The sequence below is a fragment of the Rhinolophus sinicus genome, linkage group LG02 (genome assembly GCF_036562045.2).
Source record: "Rhinolophus sinicus isolate RSC01 linkage group LG02, ASM3656204v1, whole genome shotgun sequence".
In the NCBI taxonomy this organism is placed as follows: domain Eukaryota; kingdom Metazoa; phylum Chordata; class Mammalia; order Chiroptera; family Rhinolophidae; genus Rhinolophus; species Rhinolophus sinicus.
The window spans coordinates 26,541,226-26,564,222 of NC_133752.1; the positions used below are offsets into that span (position 1 = coordinate 26,541,226).

The window sequence follows — 22,997 nt, forward strand, 5'->3', positions numbered from 1 at the left end:
ACAGAAGAAAAGTCATTGGAGATGGGGCTTTAGAATTCCATGCAAGCCTTACCTTTTCATATGCTGAGGTGGAAAGACTTTAGGATATACTATTAAGTGGAGAAATGTAAGGTGCAGAACAGTTTGGAGAGTGTGGCATCATTTGTACAAAATCTGGTCTGCCAGACATTTACATAAGTGATCTTGCCAGGCATTGTTCTGAGTAAGGCTTCTGGGAGGGAATTCCTGCCCGTTCTCGAGAAATTTTTTCGCTTTCCCGTTCCTGAGTCCCAAGAAGAGTTGGTCGGGAAAATGGGCTCCTTGAACCCAGGTAGTTGGTAGTATCGACTGTCACTTTGTGAAAACAATTCATTGTGGAGAACAGAAAACAGTTTGTATCTCGGGATTTGGAAATGGGAAAGCGAAAAAAAATTCCTGAGAACGGGTGGGAATTCCCGCTCAGAAACCCTAGTTCTCAGTACTTTACAAGTATTAACTCACTTAAGTGTCATACAGGTGCTATGAGATAAGTACTATCATTGTTCCCACTTAAGGGGGAAGGGAGGAGGGAAGCAGTTAGTACACTGTCCAAGGTTGCACCGTTGGTCAGTGGTAGGGCTGGGGTTTGAACCCAGATGCAGTCTCTCCCCTATGTCTGTGTGCTTCAGCACTACACAATGGTATCTTATAAGACACGCACAAAGGAAAGACACAAGAGAGAGAGGAGCAGGTCTTGTCAAAAGAGAGGCAGACATTGGAGTTTTGCAGCCATAAACTAAGGAATGCCTGGAACCACGAGAAGGGGGTGGCCCTGCCAACACTTTCGTTTTGGACGTCTGGCCTCCAGAACTATGAGAGAATAAATTTCTGTTGTTTTCAGTTTGTGGGAATTTGTTGTGACAGCCACAGGAAACTGACACAAGGGTCTACATACATATGCTGATATGTATATACATTTTCTTTTCTTAGAGGATACTTAAACTGTTACCTTTGAGCAAAAGAACCAAGGGAGATACATATTTTTATTACCATTTTAGGTTCTTTTGCCGTGTTTGAATTTTTAAAATATACACCTGCATTACTATTTTATGCATTTTTACTTTATAAAAATAAAGTAGTATCACAGTGGAATAAGTAAAATAACAAAGTCTAAAGCCCGTAAACATACGGTCTCAATATAACACAGGTAAAACTGCCTTTTTCCTTCTCTGGAAAATCCATAGATAAATATTAGTGTCTACCAATTGCTTTGAAATAAATTATGTGAACGTTATCAATATCATAAATTACACAAACCACAAGAAATAAAATTAATAACTTAGATATTAAATATTGATATTAAAACCAAAATCTTCTGCTGTTTTAAAAAAAGACAAGCTACAGTTTGGGAAAAGATACTTGTAACATATATAACCACAAAGAATTAATATCCAAAAAATATAAAGAATTTCTACAAATCAATAAGAATATGACTAACAAACCCAATGGGAGGATTAGCAAAGAATATAAATATATGGATAACAGGAAAGGAAATGGAAATAAGTCAAATATAATAAGGAAAACATCCTCATTAGAACATGGGAAATACAAATTAAGACAACCAGGAAAACACCATTGTACACCCCTGAGATGGACAAAAATTAAAGCATCTAATAATATCAAATGTTGATCAGAATGTGAGGAAACATCTGCCAAACATGTCCAGAGATTCCAACTTAAATGGCCTGAGATGGGGCTAGGCATCAGTATTAGTTTAAAAGCTCTTGGGATGAGTTCATTCCGACATAACGAGGATCAGGGCACTTTGAGACCTAAACTCTACCCTGAACACATCGCCCTCTAGTGGTCCTTATTTTCTTAACATCTTCCTTATCTTCTCAGAACCTGGCGGTGATAGAGGTGTCCTTGACTCTCAGCTGCTACTTCTATATCACTGTTCCTCCTGGCAACACTTGAAACCTACCCCTACTGGTTGCAATCATCCACAGAGACCCTTCACTCTCTCATTCATTGAGTATTTTAGCACCACTCACTGTCCAACACCACCCCTGTCATAATTCTGGTGGTTTCAATAGCTATGAGGTCGGACACTCAAGTTCGCAAACTCATCCTAGAAAAAGTACTACATACCTCATTGCTGAATATCACTATGGTCACCTTGGAAGTACTCCCCTTGGGAAGCTATGCACCGACGCGAGCACCTAGTCCACCCTTCAAAGCAATTTTGGAGCTCTTTTTCTGGAATGGCCATCAGAACTGTCATCATATCACCCTTGATGTCCCAAATGTCATCCAAATGTCATCCTTTCAATATTTCCTTTAGCTTCCAGTGAAGAAAGAAGTCACTGGGCGCCAGATCAGGTGTGTAGGGAGGGTGTTCTAATACAGTTATTTGTTTACTGGCTAAAAACTCCCTCACAGACTATGCAGTGTGATCTGGTGCATTGTCGTGATGCAAGAGCCACAAATTGTTGGCGAAAAGTTCAGGTCATTTTCATCTAACTTTTTCACACAGTCTTTTTAGCATTTCCAAATAGTAAACTTGGTTAATTGTTTGTCCAGTTTGTATAAATTCATAATGAATAATCTCTCTGATATCAAAAATGTTTAGCAACATCATTTTGACTCTTGATTTGGACTGATGGAACATTTTTGGTCGTGGAGAATTGGTTGACTTCCAATGTGCACTTTGACACTTTGAGGATTGTATTGGTACAATCCTATATTTCATCACCAATGATAACACAGCCCAAAACATCATCCTGCCTCTCCAAAAGGTCTTGGCAAACTTCGACTCTCCTTTGCTTTTGTTCATCAGTGAGCTCCTTTGGGACCATTTTTGCACACACCTTTCTCATGCCATGATCTTCGGTTAAGATTTTCCTAACAGATTTTTATCGATGTTTACTTGGTCTGCTGTGCTTCTCAGTCAGCTGATGGTTTTGACGCACAATTTGACAAATTTTTGCAATATTTTCGTCAGTTCTGCTCCTTACTGGCCACCCTGACCTCTCTTCATCAGTGACGAGTTCTCTCCCCTCAGAAAAACATTTAATCCATTTGTACACTGCTGTTTTCTTCATGGCATTATCCCCATAAACTTGGACTAACATGTCCTGATTTCACTTCCACTCTTGCAAAGTTTAACAAGAAATTTAATGTTTGTTCGTTGCTCTAATTCAAGCTCAGACATTCTCGCGACAGTACACAAAAACACGCAACAATAATGAATGCCACTCAGCAAGACACCACCACATGTCGACATGAACACGGCTGTGAGATATACCAAGACTATGAAACCTCACCGAGCTGTTTGTACAGTGCTGCTAACATAAGTGCATGGTGGCAAGTTCGCGAACTTAGTTGTCAGACATCGTATGTACAGATTCATTCCTTTGGCTTCTTATTTCTTTGATATTCTCTCTTCTAATGATCTTGTCTTGCAACCTACCTCACCCTTATTATACCCTAGATATTATTATTTCTAATGGCTGCACCCTCTCCATAATCTCAATTGCCAGCATCCCACTTTCCAGCTATTACTTCCAACTCTTTCCATTTGATGCCCACAATTCCCTAGCCCTGTACTGGGCTGAAAGATTATGATGCACCTTTTTAATCGTCCTGCTGTATACACCCACAGCTACCTTACTCCTCTCTCCTCAACCCAGCTTCAATGCAACTTGCCACTGTACTATACTAAACCAGAGCAGCTGAATGTAGTTGGAGAAAATATGTACCCAGGATGATTTTCACACTTAATATGCATGATTGGGTCCCAACCTCAAGAGGGAGCAGCAATACTACTCTTTTCTACTCCCCTTCCCTAGCCTGTTCACTTTCCCACTCTCCTGTCTTAAACCTCTTCTTCTCTCTTACGCTTCTAACACCTCCTTCCCTTTCTCTCTCTCAGCTGCAAAGAAAATAGCTGCAACCAGAAGAGCATTTCCATATGTGTGTTACATGCCACTGAGTGGGCTCCAACTCCTGGAGACACTATGAAGAAGTACTGTCCACAATGTCCTGTCCTCAGCGGCCCGGCTTAGCTCACGGAGACTCATGCCTGTGGCTTCTTTTATGGAGTCAGTCCATCTCATATTTGGTCTTCTTCTTTTCCTGCTGCCTTCTATTTTCCCCAGAATTATTGTCTGGGAAATAAGATGTGCCTGGAGTAGGACGGCTTTAGTTTTGTCCTTTTTGCCTCCAGTGATGTTTCAGGCTTAATTTACTCTGGGATCCACTTGTTCGTTTTTCTGGTGGTCTCTCCGACACCGTATTTCAAATGAATTCCTTTTATTGTCCTATTAGTCTTCTTCACTGTCCAACTTTTGCATTTGCACATAGTAATTGGGAATACGAGGATATTAGCCACACACCCCCACCCAAACTCAACTAGCCTTCCTGTTCTACCTGTACTTTTCTCGGTTCTCCTGAATGAACTGTGTCTAGAGCCAATCCCTCCTCATGGAGCACTGAATCTCATTCCTGCTTGTCTACTCAAGGAAATCACTCTTGCAGTTAGCCTCTCTACTGATCATCATTTCCCCCCTCTAATGTATGATTCCAATTAGCATACAATTTCTCCCATATTAAAAAATATCCCTTCCTTTGAACCCGCAACTTCTAACTCTTTGCTCCTCTTTATGCCAGGACTCCTTGAAAGAATTGTTTTACTCACTGTTTCAAATTAGTCTCCTCCCATTCTCTCAAACTCACTCCAATAAAGTTTCCTTCTCCATCACTCCAGAGAAATAGCTCTTGTCAAAGTCACCAATGACCTCCACGTTGCCACATCCAAGGGTCAATTCTCCATTTGCATCTTAGTTGAACTATCTGCAGCATTTAACACAGTTAAAAGATCATGACAAGTTTCTTACTTAGCTCTGGGACCCCATCCTCGCATCCTCCACTCCCACACACCTCCCTCCCAATTTTCCTAAATCACTAGCATTTCTTCCCAGTCTGGGTCTTCCTTATCTCTCTAACATGGAGCACCCAAGGCCTTCACTGACCACAGTTGCTCCTACTCATCTTTCTCTAGACCCTGTCGACTCTCTAATCTGCTTTATTTCACTACCTGATATGGTATCTTGTGAAGGTCTGTCTCACTTTCAATAGAATGTAGTTCTCTGAGGGCAGGACCTCGCTTTTCTCCTTATGGTGTTCCTGCACCTGTAACAGGTGTAGGTATATAATACATGCTCAAAAAAGTTTTGCTGAATGAATGGTTGGAGGACAATTTCACAATATGTATGACGGGGACCTGGCTATCTTATTTCTAGCCTGAGGTACAAGAAAACATATGAGTATACAAAGATGGCCATTGCAGCACTATATGTGATAGTGAAACCTGAGACACACCAAATGTTCATTGATTGGGGAATAGTCATAGTCATATTGTGGCATAGTCATAGGATGGAATTCTATAAAGACTTTGAGCTAGAGCTACATGTATGAACATGAATGGTTATCAAACATATAATGTTGAATAAACAAGTGTATAGGATGTAATTTATGACATTTTAAAAGATTGAAAAACAATTCTATATAGTGTTTATGGGGGAGAATATAGGCAGTAAAATATAGAAAAATGGGTTGGAAGGCTACACAACAACCTCAGAACAGTGGTTATCTTCAAGGAAGGTGGAGAATGAAAGGGACAGGGTTTTAAACATATCTGCAACATTTTTTTTCTTTTTTTTTCCTTTTTAAAGCCAAAAATTTTTTTTTTGTTAAATCTAAGTACTGTCACAGTATTTGCTACCTTTTTTACACAATAAATTGTCATATTATTCTCTACTTTTCTCTATGTTTTAAATACACCATTTATTTAATCAATAAAATATTTTTGATTTGCAGAAAAATAAAAGTTTTGAAATAAAGCCTGGTGGGCTTGGAAGCAACAACATTTGAGTAAAAGGGCATAATTTGCAGTTGGCAACAAAACTTATTCCTAGGATTGCTTGGTTAATATTCTTTTGTTGGAAAGGTGTGGTTTGGGTCAAAGGAGAAAAGGAAACCAGATTTAAAAAGGGGAATGTCTGACTGGGCTGTTGCCACAGCAGGGAGGGGCAGGTGGAGCAAAGGTGCTAACTGTCCCTAGGCAAGCGCAGAACTCACAGGCATGGGTGTTTGGGTCTATGGTACACCAATAGACACCTGTCACACCTGAAACACAATTTGCTAACACAGCTGCAGAACTCAGAAAGAATCACTGTTTTAAAAATTATATTCCCTGACTTTTATATAAAATACATATACATACATATATATTTACAAGAATAGATTTATACTATACATACACTTTTCTAACCCCCCTGTGTACTCTACTTAATAATATTCGGCTATGACCTCCCTTCTGTGTCAACGAATCGGATGTACAGACATATTTTTAATGGCTACAGCATATCCAAGTGTTTGAAATTATTAATACTATAGTTTACTTCACCAAATCCCTTATTGTAGGACAAGTTGTTTCCCAGTTTCCCTGGCATAAAAAACTATAATAAACATGCTTACACGTACATATTTGCACATTTGACTGTTTACTTAGGACAAATTCGCAGATACGGAATTTCTGGGCCAAAGCTAGTGCATTTGAATTTTGATCCACATTTCCAAACTGACCTCATAGAAAGTGCTTTTGTTTGGTTGGTAGGTTTTAAGTCAGATTACACTTCCACAAACAGGGTAAGAGAAAGCTATTTAACCCAAACTCTTGCTGAACTTGAGCGACCCCTTCTCAGGAAAACGGCGGGCTTTTCTGGATGCTTCAAAGGAAGGAAAGGGATCTGGCGATCCCCGAGACCCGCCCCAGGTGGGGTTGGAGCCCCTCAGGGTCTCCTCGCAGGCACAGAGCTAGAAATGCAAAGTACCCCGGGGGAGGTCGGAAGCGCAGCTGAGACCCTCCCAGCCAGGCGAGGGAGTGCGAGGGCGCCCCAGCTGCGCTCGGGGGTTGGGGCCCAGCGCACGCGGGGCGGGGCCCGATCTTGGGCGGGCCGCGGGGCGGGGCAGCTGGGCCTAGTGTCCCCCTCCAGGCCCGCCCTGCGGCCGCGTCCCCGCCGGCCCTGCCGACGTGGCGGGGCGGGACCCACCAGGCTCTCCCGCGCGCACTCGGCCGCCCAAGCGGTAAGGACCCCGGGCACCCTTTTCCCGTCCCCTTCCCCGGGCGGGCGGGGACAGCGGGGTGGTGGGGAGACTCCGCCGTCTCTCCTGGTCCTGGACCCTCATTCCTGCTCGCTGCGTTAGTGAGAAGCCTTTGGCAGGGACTTGGCGCGGGACGCGGCAGGACCGGGCTTGGGGTGAAGGTCCGGGGAGGCGCGGGCGGCGCGGCCGAGGGCCCTGCGTGGGTGCGGGCGTGTGAGTGTGTGTGTGTGAGTGTGTGTCGCTCCGGGTCCACGCTCATGCACACACCCACACGCCTGCACGCCGGGTCTGCACCCTCGGCCGGGGGGAACCTCCGCGGAGCCTGCCTGGAGCTCTCGAAGTATCCAGTCCCGGTACCAAGAAACTCTGGAAAAGTTTACCTAGTGTCCCAGATCCAAGTCAGAGGCAGGCTGCAGGGTCTGGGAAGCCAGGGGCAAAGAGGGAGCAGGTCCCCATAAGGCAGAGGCCACGGTCCTGGGGTTCTCCTGTCCTTGGCCTCAGAAAACCGAGCACAGGCCTTGACCTCTCACCCAAGCTCATCATCCCTCGCCCTGCAAACCCACGTCCTGCCAACTCTTCCACCCCAGCCAACACCCTCAGCTGGCATCATCTCAGTTTCAGTAAGCATCCTCCCGTCCTCCCCTGAGTCCTGTTCCCTACCTCAGCCCCGCCCACCCACCCTATCTTCTCTTGTCTTCCTCTGGAGTCTAGTGAGTATTTCCAGCCCTCTCAGATCAGGCACCTGAACTTAATTGTCTTTTCCTAGCGTAGGAAGACATCTCTGTATGGGCTGTGGGGGAGCTAACTATGCCCTACCGATCCCATCAGTTACCATCCTACACAGCTTGAGGGATACAAGCAAGTGGCTTTTAAAATCAATGTTTCTTGAACTCCAGAAGATCTCAGCCAACCAGAGGAAACTGAGGATGAGACCGGCTTTCTCCTCAGAGGCCTCTTTCTGCCGTCTTTTCTTCCTGGTGGTTCCTTTCCTGCCTCACTTATATTCATCTGTGCTCTCTTCTTCCTTTCCTCCATCAAAATCTGAGCTCACAAAAGAATCTGATCAACAACTTACTTTGTACGCTTTAAGCAAAGGTATGAACTTTTCAGGGTGGAATTTGAGGCACAAGTGAGCCAGTGCAGTAGGTATTTGAGGATGGGAAGGGACCTTCCTGAATCTCAGGGATTCAGTCCTATAAGTAGTCATTTATTTGTAAGACCAGCTTATATCAAACATTGTTTCTCTTTAATCAACACCAAACAATATAATTCAGTTCAGTAAATATTTGAGGATAATAAACCAAGCCAGGTGCTTGTTGGTCACAGTGCTGGAGGAGAGAATGAGATAGAAACAAATACGTACTCCTTATAAATGCAATAGAAATATCATAAAAATGTATTGCAAAAACATAAAAGAGGAAGCAATTAATTCTTTGGACGGAGTGGGAGCAAATTAAGGAAAATTTCAGAGTAAAAAGTGACATTAGACATTGAGAAACAAATAGGAGCCTGCCAGGCAATTGGAGGCAGGGCAGCCTGGGAAGAGGACCCAGCATAAGCAAAGGCAGGGATGTGGAAGGTTTACCAGCTGTGTGGGCTGGGCTGATGGAAAGTACAGTGAGGCAAGAATGTAGGGTGTGTTGAGAGTTGCAGAAGGCAGAGAGACAGATTGGAGCTGGATTATGAGGGGCCACGGATGCTGTGCAAAGATGTTTAAACCTAATGGTTTTAAAACAGGAAAGCAAATAGTTCCCATCTATGTTTCAGAAAGATACCTGGTAGACACATGGAGGCTAGACTGGAGAAAAAGACAGAGCCTCGGCATGTGCCCTTGTCGGGTTCCATAGGAACTCTTACAACTTGATTAAGAACATCTCATCCAGAGTTTTTGTTCTTGATCCTTTATTGACCAGCACTTTTTAAATTGGGGGAAGTGATTTCATGCAGGGCATTGTGACACCAAATTCATGTTTTGCCAAATGAAGCCATTAAAAAAAAATCCATTCACTACACCACTAGTTCATAAAATGAAAGACACTTTAATACCAAGAAAAATAAGAAGGATAAACTTTCAAGTTGAAGGCAGTCCTTTACGTTGAATAAATTTAGATTGATGAAAAACTCGCTCTCTTGTCCTCATTTTTCTCTATCATCATGGACTGATCACAGTCCTGCAGTTTGGTGTTTGAGAAAAAGATATCCGGATCATTTTGTCCATCCTTACTTTATAGAAGAGGAAGTGAGGAAGCCCAACAGGAATGAGTGAGTTGTACTCCCACAAAGAGATGGTGGGCCCTATAGCATAACTCTTTCCACTTCAGAATATCATCCCTCCCACCTGCACTATTCCTCCATGTGGCCTTTTGGCCCGGGCACACACATATCCATCTTAAATATGTAGAATTAGTGTTTGATTCTGGGCATTTGGGCATTCTCTTATCCCATCATGCCCGAGTAACCATAGCAAAGCCATTGTCAAGGTTCTCCCTTGCATGAAGTTGGTCTAGTTCAGGCACACTTTTTCCTTATTTGATATGCTGTTTTGCATCATCATTTAACTAGTTCATGTCAGCTAAAATCGTTTCCTGGACCTTCAAATGAAAACAGATTACTCATTTTCTAAAGGCCAGTAACCATGTCTTCTGTTTTGAAGTTATTTTTGGAGCTGTGATGTTGCTGCTCCAATACCTAGCACAGTTCTGGGAACATTTTAGGTAATGAATGAATTTACTCATGAAAAACTAACTTATTCCCAGCCTACAAAAGCTCCTTTATACACCACCCTTTCTCTCTTTGGAGTTTACTGAAGAAGCCTCCTTGTTTCTGTGGGTTGAGTCTCTCTAGCATCAAAGCCATAGATATTCCAAACCATAAATCAGGAGAGATTTCGAAGTCTGACTGCCTAAGGGGCACCCAGGCAGAGATGGGGGCTTTCCCAGGAAACAGCATGTATCACGGCTGCACTGCTGGTGGGCTCCAACAGTCACAGCTCAGAAACAGCTGTGTATTTAGAATATATAGTTTCTGATGATTTCAGACAAAAGGACACAACTTAAAATGATTACATCTCTCCTGTTATAATAACATCCAGAGTAGATAAAGGTCTACCAAAACAAACAAACAAACAAACAAAGATTTCTCTCTTTTTTGGGGGGTTTTAGTTTAGGGAAAAATGTAGACCTGTAACAGGTAGAAATAAATAGATTAGAAATACATTACAATTAGAAGTTAAAGTAAGACTGAATATTACAGTGACCATTTTCACTAAACTGATGCAAAAATAGTCTTTCTGAAGTTTATAAGTTGTCCATAAATATGTATTTTAACAGTATCAACATTTAACAGTTCAACATTGTATAGCTAACTTTTTGGGTGTTTCTGAAAGGATGGCTTCACGTTCTGGCTGAATGCCGAGCAGCCGCAGAGAAAAGAAGTTTTGTTGCAGTATTTTTTCTACAGTTGAGGTGAGCTGACCTAGGGCAGTTTGGTCGTCAGAGTGGGTGAGTGCTGTAGGTTTCCTCCTGTGCAGCCTCCCAACCAAGAGTGGCATTACCCTGAAGGAACTCGGCCGTACACTCACATGTATGTTAGCAGCTGGGCTCAGTTATATAGTTTGTCCCTGTAAGCTTGATGAAGTCCTAGCTCTCTGTCCTTTTAGGTCTCTGGGGAGGACTGCTCTAGAGACAGGCCTCAGCTAGCCTTCTCATCAGCTGTCAGTTTTGGTGTTCCCCCTCAATCAGAAGAACTCGAAAAATTCTACTCCACAGGGCAGTAAACCGCTGGATTCAATACAATCTTATGCCCTGGTCATGGAAAAGCAGAAAGCCCCTGTACATTAGTTCTTGCCACCCCACATTATCTTAAGCCCCATTGCCATTTCATCAGTGCAAAATGATTTCTAATATCCCTTATGCTAATTAGCACACCCTAGAGTGCTCATTGGAGAGGAAGATAGTTGAACCCTCTGCAGAGGTGAACTGTCAATTACAGATTTTGAAATGCTAAACAAGCACCTCTGGGGAGTATATTTCTGAATAGGGCACTTCAGATGTTAACCAACCACCCCCAGGACATAAATAACAGCTAACCCACACATATGTCACATGGTATGTAGTGAAGTGTTTTAGCAAGATGAACAGTATCTCAACACATACAGGGCAAAACACACACAGCAGAGCATCAATAATGCTTTTTATTTGTCCATGAATGTTTATCACATCTTGGTTTATTCCCATGTTCCTGCTTATAGAAAAGTGAAATAATTCGTAGCTTTTTAATCCAGATTAATAATAAGGATTTCCAAATTATCTTACAAAGAAATTAAAATACCAGACTGTGACCAGCTGTTGATGAACCAAAAATAAGAATAAACTTGCTGTCCAAGCACTGTTTATTAATAGACCCGTTCTCCTTATGGCCCTGCCCCTAGGACCCAGTTGAGGATAGTGTAAATTAGAACAGACAGCTCTTGAAGCCATGGCAATCAAGCAGTGTCCTAGGCCACGGGTCAGACGTTTTCTGTGAAAGTCCAGACAGTAAACATTTTAGGCTTTGTGACTCTGTAGACCATATGGTTTCTGTCACAACGACTCAGCTCTGTTGTTGTAATGCTAGAGAAGCCATAGACAGTACATAAACAAATGAGCCTGTCTGCGGTCCAATAAAATTTTATTTACCAAAACATATGGAGGGCAAGATTTAACCAGCAGGTTGTAGTTTGTTAACCTCTATCCTAAGCCAGTCCTGACTCAAGGTTTTCACAAAGATTTGATTAGCTTCCAAATAATAGCTTTTTAAGTACTTTCCCTCAATTCTACCCACTCCCATGAACCACAGTAACTACCCTTTTCTGTACCGTGGTCTTGTATCATTCTTTACTATTTCAATGAGGCATTAACCATACTCACTGACAAACCACCTCCAACCTTGAATATCCTAAACTTAACATACCAGCTAAAAGGAAGTATGCATTTTTTGCTTACTTGTAGACTTGTTTACAGGAGTGTTATCACAGAATTCACGTATTTGTGTTTAAAGAGAGATATTCTAATTCAGTTAATTGAGAAGTGAAAGATCAAAAGAAAGACAATGGGGGTCATTTGGAGCCACTTGCTATAAGATAGCTCCTGAGTAGTGAATGGGGTAAAGGCATGTTCTGCTTGCTTTCATTTCAAATTACATTTTCATTTGAAAACTCCACATAAATAGTAATATAAATCAACACAGATATTTGCTGAACTTCCCACTCTGTTCAAGAAACCATGTTAAGTGCTGTATAAAATATGAAAACAAAACAAGGCAAATCCTTGTCTTCATAGGATTTACACTATAATAAGAAAACACTCAAGCGACTCCAATCAAAGACTGTTGTAACTGTCCAAGGTGAGATAGATGCAAAGCACTCTGGAAGTTCAGAGGAAGAAAAGTTATATGCAATTGGGGGGAACAAAAAATGGAGGAGGTGGTTGGTTTAACAGGACCTTACATGAGTAGAAAACAACATGTTGAACCAAGAGCTACCTGAGGGTCTTTTGTGGATGTCACACTTTGTATACATTCTTACATTGTCTCATTTAAGAATTTGGAAGGTGATAGTGGCAGATGAACTTAGTGGAAATGGAGCACAGAGGTCCTTAGATGCCAGCTGGAGCATGTGGCTTCATCTCAATAGGAAGCTCCTGAGATGTCTGAGCAGGACAGGGATATAATGGGAACTGGAAGGGAAAGGATAGGGAAATGAAAGGGAGAGCAACAGTGGAGGGGTGAACCCCAAATTGAAATCATCAGCATGAATCATAATGAGGACCTGCTCAAAGGTGGTGGCAGGAAGAATAAAAGTAAAGAAAGGATATAGATTCTGAATAAAGAATCTCTAGGATTCGGGCACTGGTTGAATGTAAAAGAAGAGGCAGGTGGCATGGCAGACAGAGCTCTGACGTGCTTCAGTAGCAGTCAGACGGGGGTTCAAGTATCAAATCTGCCACCTAATAAAAGTGTGACCACTGAGCCTCAGTTGCCTCAGACGAGCTCATACAATGGAGCTCATAATATCTAACTCACAGGAGATAATACATGTAAAGAGCCTGGATTTAATTGTCACTCAAATTATAGCTATTCATATTACATATTCTTGAGAGAGTGAAGGTTTAGTCAATGACAGCTCTGAGGTTTTTAGCCTGGGTTACTGGGGAATTAGAGGTGCCATGAAATAAAAGTTAAGAGGAAGGTCTAGTATTAACGGTAAGACAAAAGATTTCCTTTTGGACAGGAAGAGATGTCCAGCTGGTCATTAGAACTACTAATCCAGAGGTAGAATTTTTTATAATATTAATAAGATTTAATGTTATGTTTTATATATATTAGTATATTAAGATATAATTCATATACCACAAAATTTTCATACTATAAAATTCACTCTTTTAAAGAGTACAGTTCAGTGCATTTTAGTATATTCAAAGTTGTACAGCCATCCAGAGTTTTCAGAGTTGTACAGCCATTACCACCATCTAATTTTAGAACATTTACATCACCCACAAAAGAAATTCATACCCATTAGCAGTCACTCCTCATCACCCTCCATTCAGCCCCTGGAAACCACTAATTTACTTCCTGTGTCAATGGACCAGAGGTAGATATTTGAGATGCACACCATGAAAGTGGTGTATAAAACTGTGAGACATGAATTGTGATTCACCGAGGGGGAGAATGTAGTAAGAGAAAAGAAAGTAGCCAGCCAAACTGGGGAATAGCTATTTGAGGGGATCACAGGGTTGGCATGTGCACGTGAGTTCTAAGCATATACCGCCAGCTGCCCAGTATGTTAAATGGCTTCTCACATGCCATAGTTTTAGCAGCAACCTGAGATTTGACCAATTGGTAAACACCGAGGTCAACAAAACTACCAATTGATTTGCCTGAGACTTGGCTTCTTGTGTAGTGAGAATACTGTGTCTTCATTTTAGCCTAAGAAAGGTTTCATCTCGAGCTAGCCTTCTAGATCTGTGCTATCCAGTAAGTAGCCACTAGGCACACATACGTATGTAAAATTACATTTTAAATGATGGAAAATGAAATAAAATTTTAAATTTAGTTCCTCAGTTGCACTAGCCACATTTCATGTGCTTAGGCGCCACATGTAGCTATTAACTACCACATTGGAGACAGCAGGTATAGAACATTTTCATCATCACAGAAAGTTCTATTAAACAGCACTGGTCTACATGATATCTACATGGTAAACAGATTTCTGCTTTGTAGGTTATTTTGTAATGGCCTCATTCCTCGTTTGGCTTCTACCTCACTTCTTTCCTTTTCATCCTGCAGTATCCCTGTCTAAGCTATTGTCCAAACAGAGCCCAGGCCTTCACCAGCTAGTTCCCAACAAAGCACACTTATGTACATGTATGTCTCTTTCTCACTGTGAATCTCTGATGACATTGCAAAGCTAATACCAAGTATTTTTTTGATAAGCTCTCAGGTATTTTCTTTGCTTGTTCTCATTATTACTACAAATATAATTCATAAAGTCATACGAAATAAATAATTTCACAGATATAGATAATATTCCTAGTTAATATATGCATATTCCTGTATACCAGGCCAAAGTTCTATGGAAATTCAAAGATAGCACTGTAGGTTTGTACTAGTTTCCTATTGCTGCTGTAACAACTTAAACAACGTCCATGGCTTATAACAATACAAATTTATTATTTTATACTGCTGGAGGTCAGAAGTTCAAAATCGGTTTCATTGGGCTACATACTATGATATCACTTCTGTCATTAAAAATGTGTCATGTGGTGAGAAAAGTGTCGGTAGGGCTGTTCCTTCTGGAGTCTCAGAGGGGAGAATGGTGTCCCTGACTTTTTCAGCATCTAGTGGCCATGTGTATTCCTTGGCTTGTGGCCCCCTCCTTCATCTTCAAAATGTATCACTCCTATCTTGACTTCTGTTATCACACCACCTTTTCTTCTTTGTAGTCAAATCTATTTCTGATAAGCACACTTGTGATGTCATTTTGGACCCACCCAGATAATCCAAGATAATCCCTCCATCTCAAGATCCTTTATTTGATCATATCTGCAAAGTCCCAGATAATATTCACAAATTCCAGGGATTAGGACATGAATATCTTTGGGGGCTATGATTCAACCCACCCCAGGGTTATGTAACGTTCCTTTTTGGTAGAAGAAAGTTAACCGCTACCAGATTTAATTTAATACCCAGGACTTTGAATTAAAGTTTAACAATTCAGAGTACAGCATAAAATGTTTGTTTGTAATCATGTTGACAGATATTAAAATGTCTGACGATGCCGGTGACACCGTAGCCACTGGAGACAACACAGAAATTACCGAGATGCCCAATACTGATTCTTTACCTGAAGATGGAGAGGTGCACTGCGATTCAGCTTTGATTTCAAGTGAGCCAACACTGGCTGATGCCAGAGGAGATGTGCATGAAAATGCAGACATTCAAGGTGCAGAGAGTGCTGACACTGGGCACGCTGAGCAGCCCGAAGACACCAGTGTCACGGAGCCCCCCATCAACGGAGAAGTGAGTGAGGATGCGCTTGCTGAGTGCATTGATGCTGTCAGCCTCGACGCAGAACCTGGATCTGAAATACCCCTGAGAGAAGAGGATAATCCGGTAGGAGTGGTTCGTTTCATTCAGTTCAACCTAAGTTCTTACTGACCTACCATGGGCACAGATTTGTGCCAAGCTCTGTGGGTGGGGATTGGGGTTTCAGAATATACTATGACATCACTTCTGTCATCAAAAAATGTGTTGTGTGGTGAGAAAAGGCATATAAGAATAATTGGTCATTATAATATTTGCATGTTGGCAATTGTATTATTAATAATAACATCCACCAATCACTGGACACCTTCTATGTGCCAGGCACTCTGCCAGCTACTTTACGTGTTATGTAATTCATGCGTACAGCATTTCTTGAGGTTTCTAAGCTGGATATTACTAACTTCAATTTTTAGATGAGGCAACTTGGCTTAGAGATATTAAACAACCCATAAGATATTAAGTTTCTTAATAGTAAACAGAAGATACTGTAATATTAAACATAAGAGTCTCAATTATTAGTGAGCCTGATTTGACCCTAAACAAGTCAATGTTGCTTTAGTAGCACTTAAATTTTAATGCATATTTACAAATCCATTATGGAGAACTTAGACATTCAATCACTGTTTTATCCACAAACACCACCTCCCGGGGGCAGAGGCAGACCATGTTCCATACCCCTTCCCTTCTATTCCTGCACCTATCTCTCTGGGGGAGAGGATAGTCCAGTGTCTCCCAGTTGGTACCTTGTGCCACATCAATATGACCATCGAACTGGGTTTTCTTGGTATCTTCACCTCCATCCATGTGGGGACTGGTGGGGCTGGGGAGGCACTCAGCATGAAAGGAGGATGTGGGGTACTCTCTTCCAATCCTGCCTCCTAGAGTGATGGTACAGGATGGGGGAATCGGGGTCTTCCCCTGAGCCAGGCCCCAGCTCTGCTCATTCTGAAGTGTGACACCACCTATCACCTCCTTGAAGGGACTCTACTGTGTGCTGTGAGGTAAGGGAACTAAACTGGAAACCAGAAGGCCTGCGCTTTCATCCTCCAACCTATCATTAGCTCTTTTAGTTTGGGCAAGACACCTAAGTTCTCTGTGCCTTCATTTTTTTCCTCTATAAAATGAAGACTTTGCACATGAAGACCACTAGATGTCCTTCTGATTAATGTTTTGTGATACTTTTATTCAAAATCAGGCTTCTTGTGCCTCAGTTTCTGTAAGGTGTTTGACTCTTAGAACTGCTCTGAGATGGGCTTTCTTGGGGAGGAGGCTGTTTCCATGATTGGAGATGTTTAAACAAAAGCCAACAATCATTTTGCAAGGATGTCATGGAGGGGATTTGAGGACCAGCTGGGGATTTGGATCAGCTATGGTCAACATACATAATTTTATTTCTGAGTTCTGAGAGTTCACAGACCCTTTGAAGCTGCCCATGGACCCCCTAAGGGATTAAGAACTCCGAGACCAGAAGTTCTCAACCCTAGCTGAACATTTCAACCACTGGCAGATCTTTAAAAAATATTGATGCCAGAGTCTGTATTCCTCTGGGGTTTCCAGGAAAACAGAACCAATAGGATTTATATTTGTATTTCCTACACCTACAAATACCTATAATATCAAATACCTGGAACCTGTTTTACTTCCACACTATGTTTCTATTATGGGGAGCATTGGTTCCCAATTTTTACTATAAATGATACTGTTAATAAATATCTTTGTCCATTAAGAAAACTATATCTTAGCCACACCATTCTGACTTGAGGTGACTTAAAGAAACTATACAAACTCCTCTAATTCAAAATATGCATGCTCCTGGTGACTAGATGATGCTTTCCCATTTCAGTCTTCTAATAATTATAACAAGATTGTTCACAAAGACAGCACAATACAGTTAGTATGCTCCTACACATCTGCCTTCTTAAATTTTTGAGCAAATTCAGTGGATCCTGATTTTGAAAGCACTTTATAAACCTCCTTACTGCTACAGGAATAAAGCTGGTAGGCAGACAGATACTCCCTTCCCTCTCCGTGCACAACAATGCTGTTAGCTTTCAAAGACTTTGAAAAGGTAAACATTTCTTCGTAATGAAGTATCACAAAAATACCTGGATGGAAGTGCAAATATTGGCCAGAGAATTGGGACCATGACTCCGGATGTACGTACGAGTATGTGGCATAGAACCATGGGAGCTCAGATAGAACCAAGATGTGGGAGGAACACCTCTGAGTGTGTTTGTTCTAAGAAGGCAGAAAGCCGATATACCTGGCTTGAAGGGTTTTGAAGGGAAAGGATATCTCTTTCACCCAGATCATATTTAAACCCTTCCAAGTAGGTGCAAATTTTGTCTCTTTTTAAGTAGTCTATTATGTCTCTGGTAACGCATACTTTTATCTTAAGTTAATACTAGATATCAATTTTGTGCCTCGTCTTCAAGCATTGTTCATTTGCTCTATTTTATTTTCCCTTTGTTGGACACTTATAAGAAGTATTTTTGCAGTGATAAAAACAATTCATTTTCTGTTGATCCAGAAAAGAATGAATTCTACAAAAAAATGTTGAATCAAAAGTTCATTTACAAGTTGGCTGTTTGGATCTTGAACACAAGTTCACTAAGGAATGACAGGTCCTATAGGAAAACAGCCAAGCTCAAAAGCCTATTTGATCCCAGGTATATCTGAGCCTAAAAGCATCTCATCACCCCTTTTAAAAAGCTTCCATGGGAAAATGCCTGCTTTAAAAAAATGCCTGCTTTAAAAAAAAACCTGGTAGAATAATCTTTGAAGTAATATAAACCAGTATCTTTTAGGACACATTAGACTGTGTGATAATGTGCTTAAATGTGTATATTTTTCGCTAAGTGGTTGTATGTGTGTAGCTACTTTGGGTTTGCATTCCCTTAAAATACACATTATTAGCTTCCCCTTTCCTTGAGTCAGCATGGCGGCCATGACTTCCAATAAGGGTGGTGCGACCAGGAGAGGCCCTGGAGACGAGGAAGAGGCCAGTGGTTTGACCAGCTGCTCAGGAGTCACAACTGCTTTGCATGATCACACTATTCATAGGTTATGCACTCAGAGAAGCTTTCTCATCTTTGGTTTGCCTTCTCTTTTTTGTCTATTCTGATGTACAAACTAGAATCCATTGAGTTGAGGCTTCCTGCAGGAATCTACTCTGCAACATCCATGGGAGATGGTCGCCAGCTTCACTTGAACATGAGAATTTGGGCTAGACTCTCTAAGGTCTCTACCAGCCCCGTGACACCATGTTTGTGCCTAGCAATGTGCATGGCGCAATTGTCTTCAGGATGCCTACAGTCTTGCTGGGAAGGCAATGTTGTAGGAAGGCAATTATAGCATGTCCTGGAATACTAGATAGGACAGGCACAATGAGGCCCAAAGGAAACCTTCGATGGAACGCTCAAATTGATTTTAAGGAGTCAGAGAAGTCTTCACCCTCAATTCAGAGATGGTTGTCTTGGGTATTAGTCAGGAGTGACATTTATTTCCAGAGATCTTGTTGGACCTTATTATATGCTAGTCCACCGACTCCTAAAAGATCCAATCTAGATCAATTTCCCTAAATTCTTTACACCACGAAATGTTACCCAGAGGAAGAAAATGATATTCCTACTGCCCAACACCAGTGCATAAGGTCAATTATGAAGGTAAAGAATTCCAGTGCTACCACTAAAAATACTCTCCAAGGAAAACAAACACTGCCACTGGATAGTTCTCTCCCTGGAAAAGGAAAAGCAGAATGTTTAAGTCATAAAATTGTTGCTGAGGAAGACAAAGAAGAGAGAACATAGGCCAAGACACACGCTGATAACAAATTTTTGCCTTTTCAATGAATGAATAGAGTTTGCGCCAATGCTGTTTGAGTATTTCCCACATGACGGCACTCAATTTTTGGGTTGGACAACCAGGTGGATGCTGGTGCCATTCGTCCATATAGGACAGTGCTTCCTAAATCCAGTGGTGTATTAGGATCACCTGAGAAATTTGTTAAAAATTTAGATTCCTGGGCTCTACTCTTAGAGATTCTTATTCAACAGATCACAGTGGAAGCCAAAACTCTATTTTTAATAAGTTCCCCCAAATAATACTCATGCGGTCAGTCTGTGGACCAGTGTTTGGGAATTACTAGTACTAGGACACAGAAAGAGCTGGTTGGAGTATTGAGTGAGATTGAGAAGATGGAAAGTTCAGTATTGAACATACCATGGCACATCTAAGTGAAGATATTTTGTAGGCAGTTGGTTATAATGGTCTGGAGGCCAGGAGAGAGAGAAAGATTTGGAGGCCATCAGTACTTGGATATTACTTAAGTAATGGGAGTGGGTCAGATTGTCCAGGTGCTATATAAAAATAAAGAACAGAGGTCTAGGACTTGGCCCTGGAAGGCTCCTGTCTCTAAACCAGTTTGGTCATGCACAGCTCATGGGTCCTTTTTGGTAGGTTGTGGGAGCCAACAAAGAAGTTGAGATGGTGAGAATTACCTCTTCTCTCCCCAATCTCGCCATCACATTCTCTAAGTGAAATCAAATCTCAAATCACATTATACCATACTGACATTTTAAAATTAAACATTAATTAACAAGAAAGTTAAAAACAGTTCACGAGAACTGTTTCTCTTGTAGGCTTCAGAACATCCCATTGTTTTGTCCTCTTAGATGCTTTGACTACCAGCCTGAGTGAAAGGTCCGCTCGGGGCAGATGTGTAGAATTCTAGAAGCAGGGTTTTCTTTCCTTGTAGTTGGCATCAAGAAACCAGAATTCACCGGAGTTCAGAGTTCAGATGACCATTTAGCATAGAGCAACATTCTTTCTTATAACATACTCATGTGAAGGTAGGAAGAGGCTATAAAATATGTTTAACCATCTACAAATCTCACATACCTTTAATTTCATCACCTACAACCCCTTTCAGATATTCAGAATGCTAGTTAACAGTCCACTATGTTTACCAGTTAAAACCCATGTCTGCAATTCAGTACACTAATTAGCAAAGCATCAGGTGTTAATAGAGATTCAGATAATAGGAGAGCTCATTATAGCTGCCTCTGGAGTATGGCTTCCCTGATTAGGATGCTAGCTGCCACCCTGGACTGTGCATATTTTATTGGAATGCTGGCAGCACTTGGATTGTAACTTAATTTAAGGAGCCCTCATAATATCAATATGTATGTAGAAACTTTCTAAAAGGAACTGAAATCATAATACTAAAAGATGGACAAAAACAGTAAGAGTCAGAAGACAGGGCCTGGAAGCCATGAGAATAGACTATTTAAGAATGAAAAAAATGGTTAAGCTTCAGATGCTACTGAGAGGTCTAGAAATAAAATGAGTTGGTCGCTTTGACAATGAGGAAGTTGTCACCTTGATGAGAATGGTTTCATGAAGTAGTGGCCGTGGGAGAGTTACTATGGTGGGTGGAGGAGTGAAGGGCGGAGGGGATACAGAAGGTAGGCACCTTTTCTGAGAGGTGAAGAAGAATGATGTGGAGCAGAAAACAGATTCAATTTGAAACAAACCTTTTTGTCATTGTGATTTTCGTTTGTTGGTTTTAAGATGGAGGAATGATGTGCATGATTAAATGTGGGAAGCAGAGAAGATTGAAAGTCAGGAGAGAAGGGAAAACCAACCTACCCACACCCAGAGGAGTTCAGGTGGAGTTGGTGATTGTAACTAAGAGGAAGACATCACTTCCATAACGATAGAAGGGAAGGAAGGAATTGTGAGTGCGGCTGCTGTAAAGTTAAACTTGTATTTAGATGGGTTTTTGGTGTAGGCCAGTGTGTTTGTGCATAGAAAGGGCTATTCAGACTTTTAATTTGGGTTAAACAATTAGTGTTCATTTATTAAAGTCACAAATTGAAAATTTCAATTCTTCCTAGGCATTACATTCATCTCACAAATCTTTATTTAGAAGGCTAGCAAAATTGAACACTCACCCTTCAACTAGTTTTTGATTAATGCTTGGTCCTTTTTACCAACTTAAACACATTCAAATATTTTAAAACTGCGTCTATAAATTTAATATATTCTATTTACTTTTTCAGTACCTCATTTATCTACTTAAACAAAACCTTGCTGAAAAGTCAAGGATTGTTACAAATCTATTAAATTCATAGAGTGGTCCTAGAGACCTCCGAGATGTTATAATACTATGAATAATCTTAGGAAGATTTCAACTTTAAGTCAGAAGTCTGATAATTCAGTTATTCATTTTAAATTGATTTTCAAAAATTGATGTTCTAATCAGTCAAATTCCTTGAACTTTAGTAGTACAGAAAAGACCAAATATGCACAAAAGTATGAATAGCATGATTTTGATGCTGTAAAAACCATTCTATATTAAATTTTAAATCTTCCCGGATTTGAATGATCCATAGTCACCAAGGAAAAGAGTTACCTGGAAATAACTGAGGCTATTTTCAAGCAAATATTTTGACAGAGGCAGGCAGCCTGAGCAATTCACATCTTCTCAAATGTCACACTGAGCCTCGTTTTGGAGCTCCTGTGTTGTGAGTTGCGAAATTTAAAAAGGGTTTGGTGTCACAGTTCTCATTGTTTCATCCTCAGGCACATGTTATACACAGTACCTGTTCTTGATCCACTCAGGGAAATAGGACAACTAGATTGGTCTTTGATCTTTAAGACTGGCACATATATTTTCCATCTAAATGATAAAGAACTTTCACTTCTATGGAATTATGAGATTTGTACATTTTTTCCTATCTAACGATACCTTTGAACTTGATAGTCTAAAAGAAATAAATGTACTGTACTTTCTATTTAAAGACCTTTAAATGAGATACCAGATAGATACTATCTAAATAGCTTTCCTATTTAAAGAACTTTGAACTTGATGGAATCTTGCATTCTTTCATATTCTTAGGACCACCCAATGGTTATAGATGTATAAATGACCTCCATTTGGGTTTTGGATATCCCTCTTGATCAAGCCAAGTCTGATTTGCTGTTACAAGATGCAGTCATTCTTCTGAGAGTTTGTGGGGAGGGGGCAGGAAGTTAAGAGAGTTCTCATCTGACGACTCTGTTTTCCCTGTGAAATAGGGTATGAAGCTGTCTGATAAAGGAAGTGGGGGTTAAATGACATGAGGGTGAGAAAAAAGCTTTAAAATAGCCATATTTGATAATGAGGGAGCTGAGTAGATCCATTCTCCCTACTTTATAGTATCGTGAGTATGTGACATTAAAGCTATTTAAAGTGGCGACAACACTCATAATGAGACATATTTATAATTTATGTTGAGCACTTAGTTTGT

At 41.0% G+C, this 22,997-nt stretch overlaps 1 protein-coding gene across 2 annotated transcripts in view; it reads left to right on the forward strand.

Moving 5' to 3' along the window:
- The first annotated feature begins 6,957 nt into the window (after positions 1–6,957).
- The window catches only part of FAM114A1 (family with sequence similarity 114 member A1), a 64,517-nt gene continuing 48,477 nt past the window's right edge, over positions 6,958–22,997 (forward strand). Inside the window, exons 1-2 of one of the 2 annotated variants that reach the window (XM_019741990.2) lie at positions 6,958–7,107; positions 15,419–15,774. In XM_019741990.2, coding sequence (XP_019597549.2) covers positions 15,427–15,774 — 348 coding nt within the window. In that variant the 5' untranslated portion in view covers positions 6,958–7,107; positions 15,419–15,426. The remainder of the gene's footprint in view (positions 7,108–15,418; positions 15,775–22,997) is intronic. The other variant, XM_019741991.2, reaches the window with a different exon arrangement.